Source organism: Typopeltis vanoorti, chromosome 9 (genome assembly GCF_054136105.1).
Source record: "Typopeltis vanoorti isolate ZY-2024b chromosome 9, IOZ_Tvanoo_1.0, whole genome shotgun sequence".
Classification (NCBI taxonomy): Eukaryota; Metazoa; Arthropoda; class Arachnida; order Uropygi; family Thelyphonidae; genus Typopeltis; species Typopeltis vanoorti.
This window is the reverse complement of record NC_143557.1, coordinates 80246836-80269614: the sequence shown is the minus strand read 5'-3', so window position 1 is coordinate 80269614 and position 22779 is coordinate 80246836. Positions and strand designations below refer to the sequence as shown.

Below are 22779 nucleotides of genomic sequence, written 5' to 3'. Positions count from 1 at the left end.
GAGAGAAATTAAGGTGAAATTTTGCTATCATGACTCAAAAGATAATAAAACTTTTCCTGTGAATTCTTATTTAATTTTGTTTTTCCTTTATATTTTAATTTTAGATTAATTATTTTTTCTATTAGACTGTTCCTTAGTCAACCTTATTTAATTGTTTTCCTTTTATCAAATGTAGTCGGGGCAGTTGAACGAATATACAGACAGGAAGGAAATGTCAGCAGATGTTATATGTATGGCATTAGCTAGTGTTCCCAGTGGTGAGCAGAGGTCACGATTTCTAGCTGTTGGTCTCCTGGATAATACTGTTAGGATAATTTCTCTAGATCCATCAGTAAGTTTTAAATACATTTCATTTCCCTTTGTTATAAATCTCAAATTGTTAATTACTTTAATTTTTTTTTCTGTATATAAGTGCAAAAAAAAAAAGTTACTATATTGTATTGAGTTTTGGAACATAGCAAACCTTAACAACAATAGTGTATGAAAGTTGACAGATTAAAGAGTTGCAAAATGAAACATTTTGGATTTAAATCTCTATACACTTATTAATGCTGATTGATTTTCAAGCTATTTAATCCAAGTACATTATTTAAGCATTTCTTGATTTTAATTCCTTAAAGCCACGCATCCTCTAATTTTGTCTGATTTGTGATTGAAATGCTTGTAGAGAAGACTATAATACCCATCTGATTACTTTTCTCATACTTCTTATTTGATAACTTTGTGTCCTGTGTTGAGATCTTATTATATGCTGTATAATTTATTTGAGATTACAGGTGTTTTTTTTTCTTTTCTTTTTTTTTTTTTTTTTTTTCTTTATTTTTCAAAACTTGGCATTATGTTTCCATTAAAACTTCGAATATTGTTGAATTTTTTTGTACCTTTCTGATTCTACTTTATCTCAAAATCCCACAAATAAACCTTTCCTCACATACTGTTTGAAAGGAATGCTTCATGATTAACATTAAAGAATTATATATTAAATTTTACTTCTTTTAGTGAAACTTGATTGATGTTCTTGAATCCATTATACATTGCTCCTTTCTGGCTAACCTTAATATATTACCCCTAAGAGCAGTGACTGGCATCTCTAGTTACATGTCACAGCTTAATTTGACTCTTCTTTCATATTCAGAAAGATAGATATTTCTGTAAGTTTTGTTTTTTATATACCAGTGACATGTGCAAAAGGGTGGAAGAGATTCAAGTCTTAGAAGGATGTATAACCTATCTTCTGAAATATCACCACATTAAATCACAGCTTGTCATTTCATTGAATTTTTGTTACTAGTTGACAACATATTGGTAAATAATTGTAGCGTTCATTTAAAAATGATTGGATACAAGAAACAAAATAAATGCACTGATCATTGAGGACTCCATATCATCCAGACATGTTCTTACTATAAATTGAAGATGCCAGGAAATTAGATTCTGGGTTTCATCTTTTATCTGAGTGTAAGTAAACGAAGTTCGTGCATGAAGTAACTTCATGACTGGGCTGCTTGTATGTAGAAGCTAATGACTTCACATCAAATTTCCCATCACCCATGGGAAATATATGACTTCTGCACTGCTTCAATCTTTGTGTCTCTTCTGGGTCTGCTCCCAGAAATTGAGGTGTCAAAACTGGTCTGGGTATTGGCCACTTCCCTCAATTCTGATCTCCAAGCCATCCTCCAACAGGGGTTCAGATAACCTTGTAAATTTCAATGCTAATAAAACCCAGTTCTGTCTTATTTCTCGTAAAAAAGAAGCATTTTCTATGAATATTATTTTTGACAATGCCCAAATTTCCAGACAATTTGAGATTTCTCTTCTTGGAATTACTCCGACATCAAGCCTCTCCTGGCATAAACACATCATAATCATTGCATTCTCAGCTTCTAAAAAACTAGGATTTCTGTTTTGCTCAAGATGTTACTTCACCCCTGAACAGCCTGTTAAATTTATATAAATCACAAATCCACCCAGCTATTGAATACTGCTCTCACATAAGAGTCCCCTAAAAGCTCCATCAAAATGCTTGACTCAATACAGAGGAGAGCAACTAGACTTATTAATGACCCATCTCTTACCAACTCCCCCCCCCCACACACACTTTTGTACAGACGTCACAGTTTCCACATTATGTGTATTCTACAAATATTTCCATGAGAAATGTTCATCTGAAATAGCATCAATAATTGCTCCACTTAGTACTGAGCTCAGAATACGTGCAGTTGCTGCTCAACATCCCTTCACAGTGCACCTCGAAACCCACAGAACAAGTTTCTTTTCCTTCTCCTTCATCCCTGCAACTGCTGTATTGTGGAACAGTCTCTTCACCCCTGTTATGTTTCCCAAGGAATATAATATACATCATCATCATCAAATTCCTGGCATGTACCCTCAAGGGGTGTACATGATATGATAGTGCTACATGAAAAATTTACATCATTACTAACTTCCTATCTACAATTTTCCTCCAAATCAGTCTGTTACTTGTCAAGACTCCAACATTATCAGATCTTATATTTCTATCGTCTGAGGCACATTGTACCGTATCAATCCACCTATATCTTGGTCTTCCTCTGGGTCGTTTTCCTGCCAACCTGGCAGAGAACACTTGTTTTGATTACAATATACAGTCCTTTTAAATCAAATGAAAACAAGTTCCTCCTTTCCCAACCTATATATGGTACTAATGTACCAAAGGTTGATCAACCAGTAATTATTTCCAACATGTAGAATATCTTGATCTTCAGTTTTCATGTCACTTTATCATCTCTCATTTCTTTTACAGTACTCTTGCCTTCATTTCTATGCCTTTCTATAACCTCAACAACATCTTGCACCTTCATGATAATATTCTTCTGTATTCTCTCAGAGTATATCCTAACTTATTTGCTTGGAACATTCAATATACTTTATTCTTTTCCAGTGTTGCTGCTTTACCAACACAAATCCACCATAGCATTCTGATTTTTCTGTCTATGCAGGCATCACCACATGCCTCTCTGGCTGAATCAATCAAGGTTTCCTTCAGAGTTTGCTACTTTCAAAACAAGCACAAAGTTTTGATACTTGATGCTCACATTCATTCTTGAATAATGTTTATGTATTTGAGTCTACAGTTCACCTCTGAAAGCCGCTCAGCTTTGATTATTTTCTAAAACGTTTCTTATGTGCTTTTCTTTTCAGTATCATATTCAATTTTCTGATGCTCAAAACTGAGTGGTGATCACTTCCTATTTCAAATCTTCTGTATACCAATCACCCAACTGGCCTTGGATTTATACACATGAATATTGCCATGGATACAAATTTCACATTAAAATTACAATACTCTTGATGTTCCATTGAAATAACATAAATATGATGATATATTTCATATACTTGGATGTTTCAGTTGTTAAAGGGATAACTAAAATGGATACATAAAGAGAAATCCTAAGTAACTAAATAAATAAATAATTATGTATTGTATAATTAGAGAAAAAAAAAATTTGCATTTTTAAGTATAGTTTCTCAAATCTCTTTTTTATACATATTTTTAATCCTTACTTTTAGGATTGTTTATCACCTCTAAGTATGCAGGCTCTTCCTGCTACTCCAGAGTCATTATCCATTGTTGAAATGGGAGGTGGAGAAGGCACTGGAAGAGACAGTACAGGCCAAGGCACTCTCTATCTTAACATAGGACTTCAGGTAATGAGTAATATAAAACCTAGCATTTAGTTTGTGATATTAATAAATCACAACATGATCTCTTGATGTTTTCTTATTGATTCTCTCATATTTCTTCTATAGAATAACGAAAATGCTTATTGTAATTCATTTAGAAATAAATTTTCTGAAAATGTTGATGGTGAAACAGTTTTAATTTAACATAAAATATTGTGGAGGAAGGACAGTGGAGGGAGGAAGAATGGAAGCGAAAGAAATAGAGGAATTTGAAATAAGGATAGCAGAATTTAAATATTCTGCTATCTTGTGTGACTATAGCCATGCCTTGCATAACATGAGGTCGATTAACACGTTTTTCAATTACTGTGATTTGAAAATTTTATACCACTTTTTACTTTACATGACCTTCTTTATTTGACAGTTGAAAAAGGTATGAATTGCACGCTAAGCTTACCATGCATTTGGTGGGCAGTAAACAAGCATTTGTCCCTTCCTCAGTTTGTTCTATCAACCATCAGAAGCAGGCTGTACCTCAGATAAAAGGTAATGGATGTTAATCCTAACATTGAAAGAAGCATGTTACTTCACCAGGACCTAGAGAAACTTGTTGTCAGCTATCAGAAATTATATGGTAGAAAAAGGAGAACCAACACTATTCAAACAATCATCATCAAATTCCTGACATGTACTATCAAGGGGTGTACAGGATATGATAGTACTACATGAAAAATTTACAACAATTTTCCTTCAAATCAGTCTGTCACTTGTCAAGACTCTAATATTATCATTATCAGATGTTATATTTCTATCGTCTAAGGCACATTGTACCGTATCAATCCACCTATATCTTGGTCTTCCTCTGGTCATTTTCCTGCAAACCTGGCAGAGAACACTTGTTTTGCTAATCTTTCCTCGCCCATTCTGTTTAAGTGACCATACCACCTGAGATTAGCTCTGCTAACGCATTCCTGGATGCTGATAATGTCACGTTCTTTCCTAATATCCTTGTTTTTAATATGATATTGCCATTGATGCCATCTGTTCATGCCTCTAATCTTTCTCAGGACTCTCATATCTGCAGTCTCTAGTCTTTGGTCAAGTGTTTTACTTCTGACCCAGCTCTCAGATCCATAAGTTAAAACTGGTTTGAACACTGTCTTATATACAGCTAATTTAGTGTTCCGACTAATTTCTCTCTTATTCCATATGACTTTATTCAATTGACTGCCTACCATACCAGCTTTGTTGATTCTGTTGTCTATTTCCATATTTAATTTACCATCTTCACTAAAAATCACTAAAATTTTTAGTGAAGATGGTACTGTGGAACAAGTTCCCCATTGTGAATGGGGAACTTGTTCCACAGGTTCCCCATTCACAATGCAGTTGACATTTTCAACAATTCTACCTATTTTCATTGTCTTTGTCTTTTTAATGCTGACCTTCATACCATATCTATTACAACGTTTATCCAATTTAGCCAGGGACTCTTGCAAACTAACTTGTAGCAGATTTATTTAGAAGTATAACATCATCCGCATAAAGCAAAGAGCTGACATTAACATCTCCAATTTGATATCATTATCTATACAGATCACTTCATAAAGTGATCTGTATAGATAATGAATAATAGAGGGGATAATATACATCCTTGTCTCACACCAGATTTAACATTAAACCATCTTCCTGTACTTCCTTCAATTCTAACTGCCGACTTACAACTCAAATATAGACTAAGCATTGCTTGATATAATGCCCCATTGACACCATATAACTGTAGCGTATTGAACAGCTTCTCTCTTGGCACCTTGTCATGTGCCTTTTCCAGAGTGACAAAACATAAATACAGATCTTTGTTATATTTCTCAACTATTTGTCGTAAAGTGTAAATCTGATCCTGACAGCCTCTATTTGTCCTGAATCTAGCTTGTTCTTCACCAAGCTTTTCTTCCACAATTCTTCTCCACCATTTATCAAGTATACTTTCATAGATCTTGCCAGGAACACTCAGTATGGAAATTCCTCTGTAATTCTCACATTCAGTTTTATTTCCCTTTTTATATATGGGTACTATTAGAGCTCTACTCCCATCATTGGGAATTGTCCCTCTGTCCAGGCATTCTGAACCATGCAGTGCAGCCACGGTAAGACTTTTATACCACCATATTTCATCATTTCTGGTCGAATATCATCTACTCCTGCTGCCTTTCCACATTTCAAGCCTTTGATGGCTTTTTCTACTTCAAGTATGGATATGTATTCCTGACTGTGTGCCTGTTGTGTGTTTTTTACCACCATGCTATCACTGCTTGTTTCATTTAGCAATTTTTCGAAGTAATTACTGCATACTTCAAGGATATCTTTTTCTCCTGTTTTCATGTAACCTTTATCATCTGTAACTCCTTTTATGCACTCTTTCCCCTCTGAGAATGGAGGGAATTGATGAGAGTAGGTCATTAATCAGCCTTATTACTCTTTTCTGTACTGAGTCGAATGTTATTAGGAAGCTCTTAGGAACTTGCAAATGTGAAAATAGTATTCAGGACAGATTTGTATTTGTTGAGTTAGCATCTGCTCAGAGGTAAAGTTCTTCCTTAAGCGACCATTTTTTTTTTTAATGCTAAAGAGTGTTTTAGTGTTTGTAATATGTTTAGGCCAAGAAAGATTGGAATTATCCCAGAAAAGAAATCTTAGCTTGTTCAGTTCAGGTGGGTATTGTCAGACCTTAAGACTGGAAGGAGGGGGAGGGAGGGAGGTAAGATGGAAAAACAAAGCAATGTCGAGTCTTTATGTGGTCGTTGATTTTTATCACCTACTATAAGACCACTGCTCATCATACTGAGTGAGAACCTGAAGTGTAATCAAAAACTCATGTTCTTTAGAGCAAGGAGAAAATTCTTAAGATATCACTGGTAATAAGCGTATGTTTATTTAATATGCACTTAAATAAATTTTAAAACTTTATTAATATTTACATTCAGTGGAATATTATGATCTGGTTATGTGCCATATAAAAATGAATGATATTGTGAGAAAACTGATCAATATACTGCTATTTTATTTATTAATTTTTTTTTTAATTCATCAGTATACATATATGTTATCCATGTGTGTTAATGAATGTATATGTTTATATATATATATATATATATATATTGTTGTTATTATTACCAGAATGGTGTATTGCTACGAACTGTGCTAGATCAGGTGACTGGAGATTTGTCAGATACCCGAACAAGATATTTAGGCTCCCGTCCTGTTAAACTTTTTAAAGTTAGAATGCAGGGTAATGATGCAGTGAGTATTATACAGTTTTACCATTTTCTGTAATTATCTTTATATATATATCTATATTTTATCGAGTGACTTAAATGACTAAAACCGAGGGATAACAATATAGAAAAAAAACTTTATCTTGAACACACATCTAGTTTCATCTTCCTGGAGAATTACATCAGGTTCATAACGTTTCCATGTTAGGCACCTGATGAAGAAAATAGAAATACAAAGAAATAGAGAGCAGCAGCTATAAATTAAGCTGTAAGTTACAAACTAATTGTCGGCATTGCAACAGCTATACTGGATCCCACAGTATTGTTAAGCATGCTCACATGGGTATGATCTTTCATACACCAAAATTGAATGGCTAAGGAGTAGCAATCAGATAGGTCATAGCTTAGATTAGTATTAAGGTGGACCAGAATGAGGAAAATTTCTGTTGATTGAACAATTCTTCTCTCGAGCTCATCATAGCATCTAAAAAATTTCTGATTTATCTTAAATCACTGGATGAGTGTCAGAATTCTGCTATAGATTATTTCTCACACATGCTCCTCTATACTTGGTTGAGTAGATTTTTCCATCTCACCAAAATGGTACTATGCATTAACACCAAAGATGGTAAATCCCCCTGGATATTTTAAGCTGTTTTGTTTTGGTTTTGCTGTGCCAAGTCAGGAGCAGAGTTTGGTTAAAGCAGTGAAAGAAGTGCAGATTTTATATATATTTTTTTGAATTTTGGCTAACTTCATTGAAACGTAAGTAATGTACAAAAGAGAAATAAAACCTTTTACATCATTATTATCTACAGCACAATGAGCAGGTGGATTAAACAGTAACTTATAAATAGTCTGTTTATAATAACCATTCTTCTGAAAAGTTGTTAGAAGAAACTTTAGTTCTTTAGTGATCTCTTTATCACTGATGAGGGAGCAAGTGCATATACCTAATGTCGAAATGATGCCAAACTTTTTGGGTGGGTAATGCAGGAAGTATCTATTAATATGTATGGATTTTCTGTAAATATAGATCTTCAATTTTTGTGACACATGTAAGTTTGACATCCAGGAATGGGAGAAAACTGTCAACTTCTAACTCCACAGTAAATTGCATTCTAGGTTGTTGAGATGTTGATTGGATTTTAACAGTATAGATGCGGACACAGATTGATAAAAAAATAATTATTTATTGACTTAATTGCTAATATTTCGCTGGTATTCTATACAGCATCTTCAGAGCACACATAAACAAAGTTTCTTACAGTAGTGAGACAACTGCAGTCAAGTGTAACAGTGGGACTAGTATGAGCGATTGTTGTCTCGCTACTGTAACAAACTTTGTTTGTGTGCTCTGAAGATGCTGGATAGAATACCTTGGGTATAATATACGTTAAAGATACCAAGTTATTTTAAATATAAACCTGGTTTTTTACTCCATTTCCCAAGTAAACAAACAGACAAGTCAGTCAAGTTTGTGCCTGCAAGTGTTTCAAATGAAAATGGAGTAAAACACCAGGTTTATATTTAAAATAACTTGGTATCTTTAACATATATTATACCCAAGGTAAAAGACTTTCTACATCTATCTCCCATCCTGAGATTTTTATTTAATAAGGTCAAAGCACCTTATGGTAACTTGTGTTGGTAAAATATTTATAAGCTCTGTATTACTTAAAACTTAGTATTTCTTAGCCTGGCTCCCACTGATGAGACCTCAATAAAGGTCGAAACCGGTCTGGGTTGTGGCCCCTTGCCTTTAATACATAGCATCATACATTTCCTCCAGGAGATGTGCTTTGCATTAAGGGTAAATAAGAATAGTGATCAGAGCTTATTCTACCTTTACCACGAGTTGCCTTGGACTTGCACTATGTGCAGGGTCAGCTAGACTTGCAACACTTGCAGGCGCAAACTTGACTAACTTGTCTGTTTGCTTACTTGGGAAATGGAGTTAAAAAACAGGTTTATATTTAAAATAACCTGGTATCTTTAACATATATTATACCCAAAGTAAAAAACTTTCTACGTCAAAGGGATACGTTTAAATATCTTTATAGGAGGGATAAATAATATATAAAATTTAATTTAGATAACAAAGTAACAATAATACAATCTTCCTTATATATGTGAAAATAAGACTTTTATTAACTTAGTATACAATTTACTAACGTCAATGTGAAGGGTGTGCTTCATTGCCGGGCAGGAACCACCGACATCCGTTTATTGGTAAATACGTCATTTTAGCCTACTTGATTGGCCTCCATAACTATTTTCATGACCTTACTCCATCTTACAGGTCCTATTCATGTCACTGTTCCCACGATTCACTCTTAATTGCGTTGTCATTCAGGATGGAAGTAATCCAAGTTAACCGAATTAAATATTACCCGTACAATGATGTCTTATATTTTTCTATCGACCCCTTGGGGGTCAATATCGACCACTTTGGCGACCACTGCTCTAACCCATTCCAACTTAATACACTAATAATGATTTTTAGTCTGGGCTGTGTGGGCAAATCGACATTACTGTTATCAAGTTGCAGAGGCATAGCCTCTTGAACTCATGCCAATGATGATGATGATGACCAATAGATGATGGATTTTTGTAGCTACATAGATCCAAGAGATAGTGCGTTTGAATCCTGACAAGGACTGGATGTTTAATGAACCTTTAGTCGTCCAGTATAAGACCCATCCGATATTGGAAACTTTGAAGTAGCTTGTAAAAGTTCCATGATCGATTTCTGAAGCAGGATTTCTGAATTATGTAAAAGCCCATCTGTGATACTAATAATTCTAATGTACTGTAAGCTAATAGCCTTTTGTGAGTGTGATTGACATAAAAATAATATTTTTTCAGACATTGTAATGCAAAGTAGAATATTGTTAATTTTTTTTATTCTTCTTTTTTCTATATTTCTTGTTTGTCTGATGATTGTTTATGTAATTATTGTCCCATAAACTCATGTTCCCTAATTGCAAGGCAATAATCTTTTGTAGAACTCTATGTTAACACGAGAAAACAGTAATATCAAAGATCAAAAATATCAATAACAGTTATGTTGCCATATCAAAAAATAGCTTTGATATAATTACATCCAAAAGAGCTCTAGATTCAATTATTAACCTAGGGCTCTTTTGGTTTTACTGTAGACAGTTTGTGTTGTCACCTCTAACTTATTATTTTAATTTAAGATAACCAGAAAAATTTCAGTAAAATGATTGATATCAATTTTTATTTAAATTTCATTCCAAACTGATGAAATTTCTGACCAAACTGATGCTGAGAAACAAAATTAAGTGAAATCCAAAATGTTATATTTCAATAAAATCCAGCCAGTCAAAGCTGAGTTATATGTAGATGGGTAGATTGAATGAATTTTATAGGTGCTATGCATTTTGTAAAAAGTGAACTCTCAAAAAAGTTGGCTTTTCATAATGTAACATTCCTCCAAAGTACTAGAAAACTAATTATTGCATGGCATCATTACTGTTGTTGCATATACAAACTATTTTCATATTCAGCATTAACTTTATTATATATCTACAAACCACAAACATGAAATTATGCAATGCATTCATGACACAGTTTCTCACTACAACAGAAGAGACTACTATTCTTTGAAGAACACTTTCCTTTAGAAATCACCATTATAAAAAATAAATAAATAATATAAAAATACATAAAATTAAAAAAAAAAAGTGGTGATTTTGCTGCAAAGTGTTTGTTTGTTTATTATCACTGTTTATTTGTGATCATTCATAAAAGTGCAACACGTAACTGAAAATATCCTTTTCTGAATATGATATACGAAGGAATCATAGTAATGGCTTTTAGAGTAAAAGCATATCACTAATCTCATTTGGAAGTGGTTAGATTCTCCTACTCCAAAAGTCATATTTCACATGCAAAAAAGCCATCATTCTAACTAAACTAAACCTTTCCTGACTTATAAATTCAGACCAGACTAGACTTAAATGAACTGTTCCTGAATTATAAATTAAGTTATAACATATTGAAATCTTGTAAACAAGATTTCTTTTCTACAACAAATTTGAGAAATGTTTCTATTCTTTATGAAATATCATCACTTCCCGATAAGTACTTTCAAGGATGTACACAATACCATGATAGGGCTCTTTTATGGAGTACTATGATAGTACTCCATAAAAGTACTTAGTTTATAGTACCTTAGTAGGATACTAATTTGCTGTAGGTTTACAACCTTTTGTGGATGGCAATCACATAATTTTTTGTTTTGTTTTAATTTAATTTAAATATTAACACTTAACTATCAACAGTTTCCTTCCAAATGAATTAATCTGATATTTGTCAGATCTCCAGTATTGTAACATTTACATTTTGGCCTTCTTAGGCTAAATACATCAATCTTCTTAGATCTATGTCTTCTTCTTCTTCTTGATCTTTTTCCTCTTCTCTTGGTATCAAACACCTGTTTTGCTAACCTTCTTCTTTCCTGTTCTGTTTAACAATATCACCATACATTAGTTCTTCCTATACTTTCTTGAACACTAACAATGCTGGGTTCCTTTCTAATAGCTTTCATTCATATGATTCTGCCATTGAAGCCATCTGTTCACTCCCTGTCTTTTTTCTCGGAATTCTCATTCGGCATTCTCTAGTCTAGTCCTTGGTTTAATCATTTTATTTCTTACCTATGTTTAAGATCACCAAGTTAAAATTAGTTTAACTACACTCTTTTATATTATTAATTCAGCATTTTGGCTAATTTCTTTCTTGGTCTGTATAAATTTATTGAACTAATTGAACTATTCCCCCCCCCCCCATCTCACCTACAAGGTTCACTTATTCTGTAATTTGATTTCATATTTAATATGCCGTTTTCACTAATACTAACCATGATATGAACTATTACTTATAAGATTTTAAAAATTGAGTGCAAACAACTTTTTTGTGTTAGTATTGTATTGTCATAATATCCTCTACATCCCCTGAGGATGCATATCAGGAATTTGGTAATGATGGTCTGTGCAAAGATGCATGTTATTTACACTCACGAGCCAAAACATTATGACCTTTTATCTAGTGCAGTGGTTCTCAAACTTTTTCAGGCTTTGGCACATTTGGCAATTTAAATTTCTGTCATGGCATATCTGTGTTACTGCTAGAATCTTTTGTAATTGACCGTAAATTTATAGTATTTTACAGTTTACACTACATTGACTATATTCAAATCCTATTACATGGAGAGAGATTTTAAATTTTGTTATATAAGTGCCTTGTTTTCAGTGTCAAATGTGAGCCTGCTTGTATGCAAATATCTCATCTCAAACAGTCCACAGTACTTGAAGATATAATCATTGTTGTATTACTGGTGGTCAATTGGTGGTGCTTTAGCAAAATAAACCAATATTACATAAATATTAGGCAGAAGAAAGTTTTTATTCAAAAATAATTGTATAAATAGGCAAAAGAACGAAAATATTTTTGCTGTCAAAATTTGGCAGCACACCATTTGAGAAACACTGATATAGTGGCATATTGGACCTCCTTTGCCTGAGAATACACTTGCACCCATCTTGGTATTGATTCTACTAGACCATAGAGGGCATCCTTTGAAAGTCAGCTACTCAGCAAGGCAACTGGTGTCAGCAATTGGATATTAATGTAGTTTTCATATGATCCTATGAATATTCAGTAAGAATCAAATCAGAATTAGGCAGCCAGGTGAATACACAGACTCCTTGGATTCTGTGTATTCACCTTCGAACCATACTTACATAGTGCATACCTTGTGACACACAGTGTTGTCACAAGGATCTGAAGAGTCCAGATCCATTGGGCCACATTGTCACCATGTAGAATATAATACCTGGTCTGAAACAGTCTCCAGATAAGAATTAGAAGTCAAGCTATGTTCATTGGAGATAAGAGGACCCAGTGATGTCCATGAGAACAGTTCCCATACCAAGAAGCTGGCACCATCAACACCAGCTTGTTATTGACTAACTGTGTGGTCTAGCTGGCTAGAAACAGGCAAGGTGGTCATAATGTTTTGGCTTGTGAGTGTATATAAATAACAAGTTTGCATAATTTATCAAGTTACTGAATGTAACTTGATAAATATTACCAACTATACGGGTGGCATTAACATAAGTTATTGCCACCAGTATAGTTTGTACACGCATACATATACTGTGTGTGTGTGTGTGTAAAGAAGTAGATGTGTGTTTGCTTGAAAATGATGAATATACAGGGTGTTCGGGATAAATTTGACAGTTTCGTAAGGAAAAAGAAAATCTTCTTTGTATCTATTAAATTTAATGAATTGACAAAAAAACATTACAGGCAGAGTTAATTACAATACTATCAACAAGATTTACTCAAAATAACCACCATTAGCATCGATCACAGCTTCAATTCTGCTTCGGAACCTCGAACAAGCTGATGCTACAGTCTCCCTGGGAAGGGCCGCAAAAACTGTTTTAATTTTATCCATTAACTGGGCTTTTGTATTACTGGAAGTGCGATTGGTGTCTTTTTCAACTGCGCCCCATACAAAATAATCCATGGGGTTAAGGTCTGGGGAGTTTGGAGGCCAAACATTTGGACTGGTGAAGTCGTAGAAATTTTCAGACAACCATTTTTGACTTTTCCCAGAGGTGTGGCATGGGGTCGAATCCTGCTGCCATACATACGGCCTACCATTGGCTACCCTTGTTATCCAGGGCTTGACTACAGTTAGCAACTCCACGAACAAAGCCCGAATTCCAATGCCAGGTTTCTTCAACACCTGTTCCTGCAGATTTGCGAGGAATTCTGCTGTACGAACGCAATCAGATCGTCTGCTAGGGATCTTTCTTCTTGCTACATCCTCATAGTCACCATTGCAAGTCTCTAGTTCATGCCTGATTGTTTTTACTGTATTCAGGGAGCATTGGGCAGCAGTCGTAATATCCTTATTTTGATGGCGGGCACGAATCATCATGATACAAGTTATTCTCTTCCATGATTCAGGTGGGTTCCAGCTATCCATCCTTTCTGACATCTTGTATATGAATGAAGAAGGGTCCAAACTTTTAAATGAAGAGAAGTGTGTGTTAATACATGTAACTTACGGAAAAATATAATTAATTATAAATATGTCAAATTTATCCCGAACACCCTGTATTTATCATGGATCATCAAACTCCTGACATTTACACTTAAGGGGTGTATACAGGATATGATAGTACTACATGAAAAATGTACATCATTACTAACTTCCTATCTACAATTTTCCTCCAAATCAATCTATTGCCTGTCAAGGTTCTGACATTGTCAGATCTTATATTTCAATCTTCTAAGGCATTTTTTACTGTATCAATCCACCTATCTCTTGGTCTTCCTCTGGGTCATTTTCCTGCCAACCTGGCAGAGAACACTTGTTTTGCTAATCTTTCCTCTCCCATTCTGTTTAAGTGACCATACCACCCGAGATTAGCTCTGCTAACAATGTCAAGTTCTTTCTTAATATCCTCATTTTTAATGTTATACTTCTAAATAAATCCACTACAAGTCTGCAAAATTCCCTGCCTGTTTTCATTGTCTATGTCATGTTATTGCTGACCCTCATACCATATCTATTACAACAGTTATTCAGTTTAGTCAGGGAATCTTGCAGACTTGTAGCAGATTTATTTAGAAGTATAAGAAAGCAAAGAGCTGACATTAACATCTCCAATTTTGATATCAGGTTTAATACCACTTTCCTTCATAATGTACATCTTTGTCTGACCCCAGTTTTAACATTAAGCTACCTTCCTGTACTTCCTTCATTTCTAACTGCTGACTTACACCTCAAATAAAGACTAAGTATTGTTTGATATAATGCCCCACTGACACCATACAACTGTAGCATTTTGAATAGCTTCTCTCTTGGCACCTTGTCATATGCTTTTTCCAGATCTAAAAACTTAAATACAGATCTTTGTTATATTCCCAAGATTTCTCAACTATTTGTCATAAAGTGAAAATCTGATCCTTACAGCCTCTATTTGGCCTGAATCCAGCATGTTCTTCACCAAGCATCTTTTCTACAATTCTTCTCAACCGTTTCTTAAGTATACTGGCATAAATCTTTATCTCTAAGATATTTCTCTACTGAGTGCCAGGAATACTCAGTAGAGAAATACCTCTGTAATTCTCACATTGTTTATTTCCCTTTAATGTATGGGTACTATGAGAGCTCTACTCCAATCATCTGGAATTCGTCCATCTGTCCAGGCCCTCTGAACTATGCAGTGCAGCCACTGTAAGACTTTTATACCTCCATACTTGAACATTTCTTATTGAATATCTACTCCAAATGCCTTCCACATTTCAGACTTTTGATGGCCTTTTTTCTACTTCAAGTAGAAAAGTTGCCAGCAAAGGTTGGTCGATTGGTAGAGCCTCTGCTACTAATGCCTCACACAAAAAGTTAAGCAAGCTTGAGCATGGTTAGTAGTTGGATGGAGTTCAATCATTCGATGCTGTTGGTGCACTCTCCCTTGATGAGTCTTTGGACTACCTGACACTTAATAATAATAATAAAAGTATGGATGTGTATTCCTGATTGCATGCCTGGTCAGTGTTTTTTTATCACTTTTCTGTCATCACTGCCAGTTTCATTTAGCAATTTTTCAAAGTAATTTCTCCATACTTCAAGAATATCTTTTTCTCCAGTTTTCATATCACCTTTATCATCGCTAATTCCTTTACAGCACTCTTTTCTCCATTTCTGAGCTTCTTCCTTGATATTTATTTTCTATGTTCTTACCAAAGTCTTCCCATGACTTGTTTAGCTAGTTTTACACATTTTTTAGCTTTTTTACATTTGTCTCTGTATTCTCTAAGAGCACAAGCTGACGTATTTGCCAGGAACTTTTGATATGCTTTCTTCTTTTCCTTCACTGGCTCTTTAACTGCTGATTTTATATTCTACTGACATTGTTCCATGTGCTAAATTAATTTTACAAAAAATTTATAAATAAAATCAATTAAAATTCGTACTGAAGTGAGAAGTCTGGACAGCATCATACATTCTTGATATACACTTGTTCACTCACAAAAATGGCAATAATAGTGTTTTATAAAATTTGCATAATCAAGGGGTATCCTCTTGATTAAGCAAATTACATACATTAATTTATGTAGAATCACCAGGATCTTCTTCATCTGAAGTACACAATTCACACCATCTACTGCCCTCCACCACAACTAGTATTTCTTGTCTGTAAATTGCGTGTGTTCTGAAGGGCCGATTTTTCTGTATGCGGGTTGAAAAATCCAAGTTTCCGGAGGAAAAACCCTGCTACCTCCATATGAGATTGGCCAACTCAGCTTCGATTGAAAAAGACCGTATATAAAGATTCCTCCCATCACGACAAAAATGAACTTAGGCCTTTTCCGATCAAAGGGCGTAATGTACCATCATTCTTCCAATTGCACTACGAAGGTGCTTAATATGATTAGTTGCACCAGTTCAAATTTTTCTCTTTAGATGTCATACAAGGGCAGAAACCCATGTTAAATAAACTTCAATCGAGTTAACTCGATCGTAGCACGGTGGCAATTTTTTTTTTTCGCGCTTGAGTTAACTCGACCATAGCAGTTAAAAGGTTAACTTCCTGTGTCCACCATGGAGTTCTGATTTTTCCATCCTTGCAGACAACCTTACCACATGCCTCTGGCTGAATCAATCAATGTTTTCTTCAGAGCTTGCCACAGAATCTCCAAGGTTTGATTCCTGTTCTCAAACTCTTTCATTTTTCTTGAATAATGTTTGTATATTTCAGCCTTTTTTGAAATTTTATTTTTCACTTGGTTAGAGTATAATAAATTTAGTTTAATCCTTTATCCAAGTGTGAGCAAACGAAGTTTGCACCTGAAAGTATCTTCAGGACTGGGATAAGGTGGTACAACACCAGGGCAACTCGTTGCAAAGGTGGAGCAAGATACAAACAACCTCCTGCAGGAGATACTGAGACAGGAGTTGTTGGTATCTTGCTCCACCTTACTCCAGTCCTGAAGATGCTTTCAGGCGCAAACTTCGTTTGCTCACACTTGGATAAAGGATTAAACTAAATTTATTATATTTCAGCCTACAGTTCACATCTGAGAGTTGCTCAACTTTTATTAGTTTTAAAATTTTCTTACATGTTCTTCTTTTCAATATGTAATCAATTTTATCCTACTCAAGACTAAATGACGATCACTTCCAATTTCAAATCCTCTGTACATACACTCTGGTGTCCTGCACCAGAGAGAAAACATTGCTATCAACAATAACATAAACAATGAGACTTTTCTTATTCATTGCCTCTTCTCTCTGTGTGAATTTGCACACATTTTTATGTTGGAATATTGTCTCAGTCCATGTCCTGAGCAGAAATCCAACAAGAATTTGCCATTATTATTAGCTTTGCTCTTTACTCCAAATTTTCCCAAAATATTTTTGTATGTCTGACAATCATTTCTTTCTCTGCTATTTAGATCCCCAACAAGGACCAATTTTTCATTGTGTCAGTCGCTTTCTCTAAAGCCTCAAAAAATTCCTCCACTTCTACCTTAGCAGAACCTTCTGTGGGACCATAGGCACAAATAAGTCTCATTGTCCAGTTCCCCATTCTGATATTTGCCCACATCACTCTACTTGAAATTGCTTGCCATTCAAGTAGATTAGCCTCATATTAATGTTGAATACTTTTTTTCCTTGATTGTCATTGCCTGAATATAACATTTTGTATTTATTGCTCAGAAAGATCTCACCAGTTTTTGCCTTTTTTGTTTCATTCACCCCTATTATATCAATTTGGTACTTATCTAATTCCTCAGCTTACTCTATTTCTTTGCCATTCAGGCTTATGTTGATAGTACTGATTTTGAACTCTGGTGATATTGAGTTGGGATGTGTTTTTAGGAATTGTTCCAGTAGCTGACTTTTCGCTGTTTGCTTGGTTTCCTTGTGAAAACAACAGGGACCTTGTTCAGCAGGTGACCTCCCAGCTGGCATGAAATTTTGTCATGTTGTACCATCATTTAAAATTATGGTTTAAGCCAATAAGAATACAATTTGGTTGGCTAAATTGTATTCTTATTGTAAACTTGTAAAAATTGTAAATGAGGATAGGCTGGCCGAATTGCCAGCCTATCCTCGTTCGTTCAGTATCCAGGTAGATACCTAACAAGGTGCTCCACTAAGTGAGGTAAGGATTTGACATTAGGTCAGAAGCCCTGGTTGGTTCTTTGCATTCCTTTAAAGGCTATGTGGAGGTCTCCTCTCAGTTATACAGCTTTGACCCTTAAGCACCCTGAACCATAATATATGCACCATAATATATTTATTCCACATCAAAATACTGCATAAGTTTTTAAGAAATTAGGTATGCTTTCTGTTGTCCCAAGACCACACACACAATTCTGTTTGCACATCAAGTGTTACATGTTTATGGAATTAGTAATTTCTAATAATTGAATTGGGTTATTCTTAGGTTTTAAAGTAGAAGCAATGAACTACGTTTTATTGTGTGCACGTTGAGCATATATTATGGTAATCTTGTGGCCTGAGGCTAGGTAACGTTTTCCACATTTAACCCATCAGTGATGTGCCTTCATCTTTACCTGGTGAACAGTAGTTGTGGCTTATATCCTTTAAGTAGCAGAGATGTTTTTTTTTTTTCTTCCATAATTAGTTATTTGCTACATACTCTGGGTAGTGAAGCTGTATTAATTCCTAGCATATCTGTTTTATTGCATGCATAGGTTCTTGCTATGTCAAGTCGCTCTTGGCTAAGTTACTATTATCAGAATAGATTTCATCTTACACCGCTGTCTTATGAAACATTAGAATATGCTTCTGGATTTTCATCAGAACAGTGTCCTGAAGGGATTGTAGCTATTTCTACAAACACACTGAGGTAAGACTATAAAAAGTATAAAAATTAACAGAAAAGAAAAAAAAATTTAAATTAGAAAGTATGAATTTGTTTGCATTATTTTTAAATTGGTAGACAGTTTGGAAACATTACTCAGATGATAATAAAGAAACATGTGTTTCCCTAATTTTAAGGCTAGACCTTATGCTAATATAAAAAACAATTTGATCATTGCAAAAGCACTCATAGATCTTCTCAAGCTAAACATATTTTTTTATCCCTTGAGATGTATTGACCTCTGTTCATTCAGCTACTCCATTTAAACTAAGATGTAGGCAGTTTCCTATGAAATTGCTCTAAGACCACACTCTGGGTAAGATAATTTCCCTAATCCATTATTTAGTGATTGTGAGTTTGCCTTTTTCAAGGGTATTCAGTATGAAAGTATTGGTTTTAATGGTGCCTTCCAGTGGCAACTAATCAAAAAAAACTTAAAACATCACAAAATATGTTGTTTACCTTGAAATACCTCTTGAATAAAATTTAACTTGTTTGTTTTTGTTTGCTCATATGCACGATCTGATGTCAGATCTCACATCAGACGTCAGATCTCACAATTTTCCTCCATATTAATCTGTTATCTGACAGGACTCCAATGTCATGTTTTGGTCTTCCTCTGGGTCTTTTTTCTAACATTAGATACCTTGTTTTGCTTGCCTTTCCTTTCATATTCTGTCAGTGACTATACCACCTGAAGTTACATCTGCTCATGCACTCCTGAATGCTAATAATGTCACATTCCTTCCTGATATCTTTATTTTTAATAAACTCTGCCACTGATACCATCTATTTTAATGGTTTTTTCTACCTCAAGGATTGGTATCTATTCCTAATTGCAATACTTTTGAATATTTTCTACCACCCTTTTGTCACTGCTTATTTCATTAAGTCTTCCTAAGTAATTACTCCAGACACAATATTTTTATCATCTCCAATTCTTTTTAGAGTACTTCTTCATTTTCAAGATTTTTCAATAGCATCCATAACATTTTGCCACCTTCCTAATATTTACCTTCAATGTTCTTACTAAAGTCTTTCTATAACTTTAGTTGCTTTTACACATTGCTTTCACATTATTTTGCTTCCTTACATTTTCCTCTGTATTCTTTCAGAGCACATTCTGACTTGCTAAGAGCTTTCAATATGTCCTCTTCTTTTCCACAACTGCCTCTTTAACTTCTTGAGTCCACCATGAAATTCTGATTTTTTTTCTGAGTCAGTATTTTCCTCAACATCTACCACTGAGTCTCTATTGACTGGTTCTTGTTTTCAAATTCTTTCCTTTTTTTTTTCCTTGAGTAATATTTGTATAGTTTAGTGTTGTACCTCTGAAAGATGCTCTGCTTTGATTCTTTTTAAAACTTTTTCTTATACACTTTTCTTTTCAATGTGATATTTATTTTCATCCTGGTAAAAAATAAATGATTGCTTTCTATTTCAGATCCCCTGTATTCTCTTGTGCCCTGAATCAGAATGAAAATATCATCATCATCATCATCAATAACATAGTTAATAGGACAGTTCTTATTTCTTTAGTTTTTTTTTTTTTCTCCATGTGGATTTATGCACATTTTTGCATTGGAACATAATGTTAGTAATGACTAGTATGTACTGAACAAAATCCAGCAGGTATTTGCCATCATTAATTAGCTTTGCTAGGTCAAGGTTGCCAGAAAATGAAAGATGGATATATACTTTTCTATTCAGGGATAAACCCAAGAGAATGGGGAAAACAAGGGGTAGTTTGCATAATTAAACCAGATCTCAAAGAATATATTACTAAATGGCAACTAATAAATGAAAGGTTGTTGACAATCACTATAGATTTTAAATCAGATAACCAAGTGTTCACTGTGATTGTTGCATATGGCTCAAATGATAATGCTAATAAAGAAATTAAAGATGAATTCTTCGAACTCTTACAAAAAAACAATTGAAGAAGTTCAAGAGCATATCATACTACTAGGGGACCTTAATTGCCAGATAGGGAATCAGTAGATGAGGAAACGAAACAAGTGTTGGGATCACAAGGAGAAATAACCCAGAATAATAATGGAGAAAGAATAATAAATCTTTGCCTTACAAATAATTTATTAATAGTGAATACTATGTTCAAGCATAAAGAAATCCATAAGTTTACCAGAGAAGAGCCCAGTAGAAACTAAAAATCTATAATTGACTATGCCATCATAAGCAGCTCGTACTGGAAGTATACAAAAAATGCAAGAGTCTATAGAGGTCCTGAAATAGGCAGTGACCACTACTTACTGGTATTGGAAACAATCCATAAAATAAAAGTTGAAAAATGTAGAAAAAGTAGTAAGGAAATAAATCTTAAGATAAAGAACTACAAACTAAAGAATGAAGAAGCAGCCATTGAGTATAAAAGTAAAATAAAAGAGAAGATGAAAGAAATAGAAAAAGAGATATGTGAAGACCAAGATGTAGAAAGCCTATGGTACAGGTTCAAAACACTTCTTTTGGAAACAAGCAAAGAAATTTGTGGTGTATCCTTAAATAATAAACAGAAGAAACATAAAACATGCTGGTGGACTGAAGAAATTAAAAAGAAAAAGCAATTGTGGAAGAGATATATAACATCAATGCTACAGGTTGATAGAGAAGCATACAACAACCAAAGAAATAAAGTTAAAACCTTAGTGAAAGAAGAGAAAAGAAAATGCTGGGAAGACTTCGGACATATTTTAGAACAAAATTTTAAAGGAAACCAAAAACTCTTCTATATTGTTTTAAGAAGAATGAGGTTAGAGAAAGAATGCCCCATAAAATTTATCAAAAATAAGTATGGAAAGTTATTCACAAATTCTGAGACATCACGGAAAGATGGAAACAGTACTTCCAAGAATTATTGGAAGATGCAGGACATGGTAAAAATAGAATCCTAAGAGCAAGACATGCAAGCAAAACAGAAGATCAGAGTGAGGAAATTCATGCAAATGAACTGTTAGCAGCAATAAATAAAATAAAACTGGGCAAATCAGCAGGTCATGACCAAATAACACCAAAAATGGTAAATAATTTGGGAACGAAGGCCATAAAATTTCTTTTACACCTATTCAATGTCTTATGGGGAAAAAAAAAAATCCCAAAGACTGGGAAATAGCAATAATAATCCCTATATTTAAGAAAGGAAACAACCGTAAATGTGAAAACCATAGAGGAATTTCGCTTTTAAGTGTTCCAGGAAAATTGTATGCTCGTATTTTAGAAGAAAGGCTCAGGAACCAAATAAAGGATACACTGGATGAAATGCAATATGGCTTTCGAAAAATAGACAAATATCAGAGAAAACATTGGAATATGGAAAAGAACTACATGCATGTTTTATAGATTTTGAAAAGGCCTTTGACACTTAATATGGCAAACATTAAAGAAAAACAAGATGCAAGATAATTTAATAGCAGCCATACAAAACCTCTACAAAAGTAACAGAAATTATGTAATAATAGATCAAAAGAATTTGAAACAAATGTAGGAGTGAGACAAGGCTGTATCCTCAGCCCTCTTCTCTTCATCATAGTAATGGATGAAATTTTAAAGGCATGCCAAACAAAAACAAAAAAGTTCCACCTAGGATACAGGAAATGAAAGAAACCAGGATTTCACACATGGCTTTTGCAGATAATGTAGTGATTCTAGCAAATACAGCTGATGATTTGCAGTACAACATCAATATTTGGTATGAAGAAACAAAGAAAAGGAATATGACCATAAATATAAATAAAACTAAAACAATGATCATATATAGAAACCAACAAAAACACATAATAAAAATAGAGAACCATCAACTGAAACAAGTCCACTCCTTTAAATACTTGGGATCATATATACAAGAAGATGGTAGACTACACACAGAAATTAACAACAGG

The 22779-nt window shown here is 34.1% G+C and overlaps 1 protein-coding gene across 2 annotated transcripts in view; it reads left to right on the top strand.

Annotated features, from left to right (window-relative positions):
- Sf3b3 (splicing factor 3b subunit 3) overlaps positions 1-22779 on the top strand; it is a 300761-nt gene that overhangs the window by 132633 nt on the left and 145349 nt on the right. For both annotated transcript variants that reach the window (XM_090398423.1, XM_090398422.1), the window contains exons 15-18: positions 176-331; positions 3553-3690; positions 6844-6966; positions 18717-18871. In XM_090398423.1, coding sequence (XP_090254549.1) covers positions 176-331; positions 3553-3690; positions 6844-6966; positions 18717-18871 — 572 coding nt within the window. The remainder of the gene's footprint in view (positions 1-175; positions 332-3552; positions 3691-6843; positions 6967-18716; positions 18872-22779) is intronic.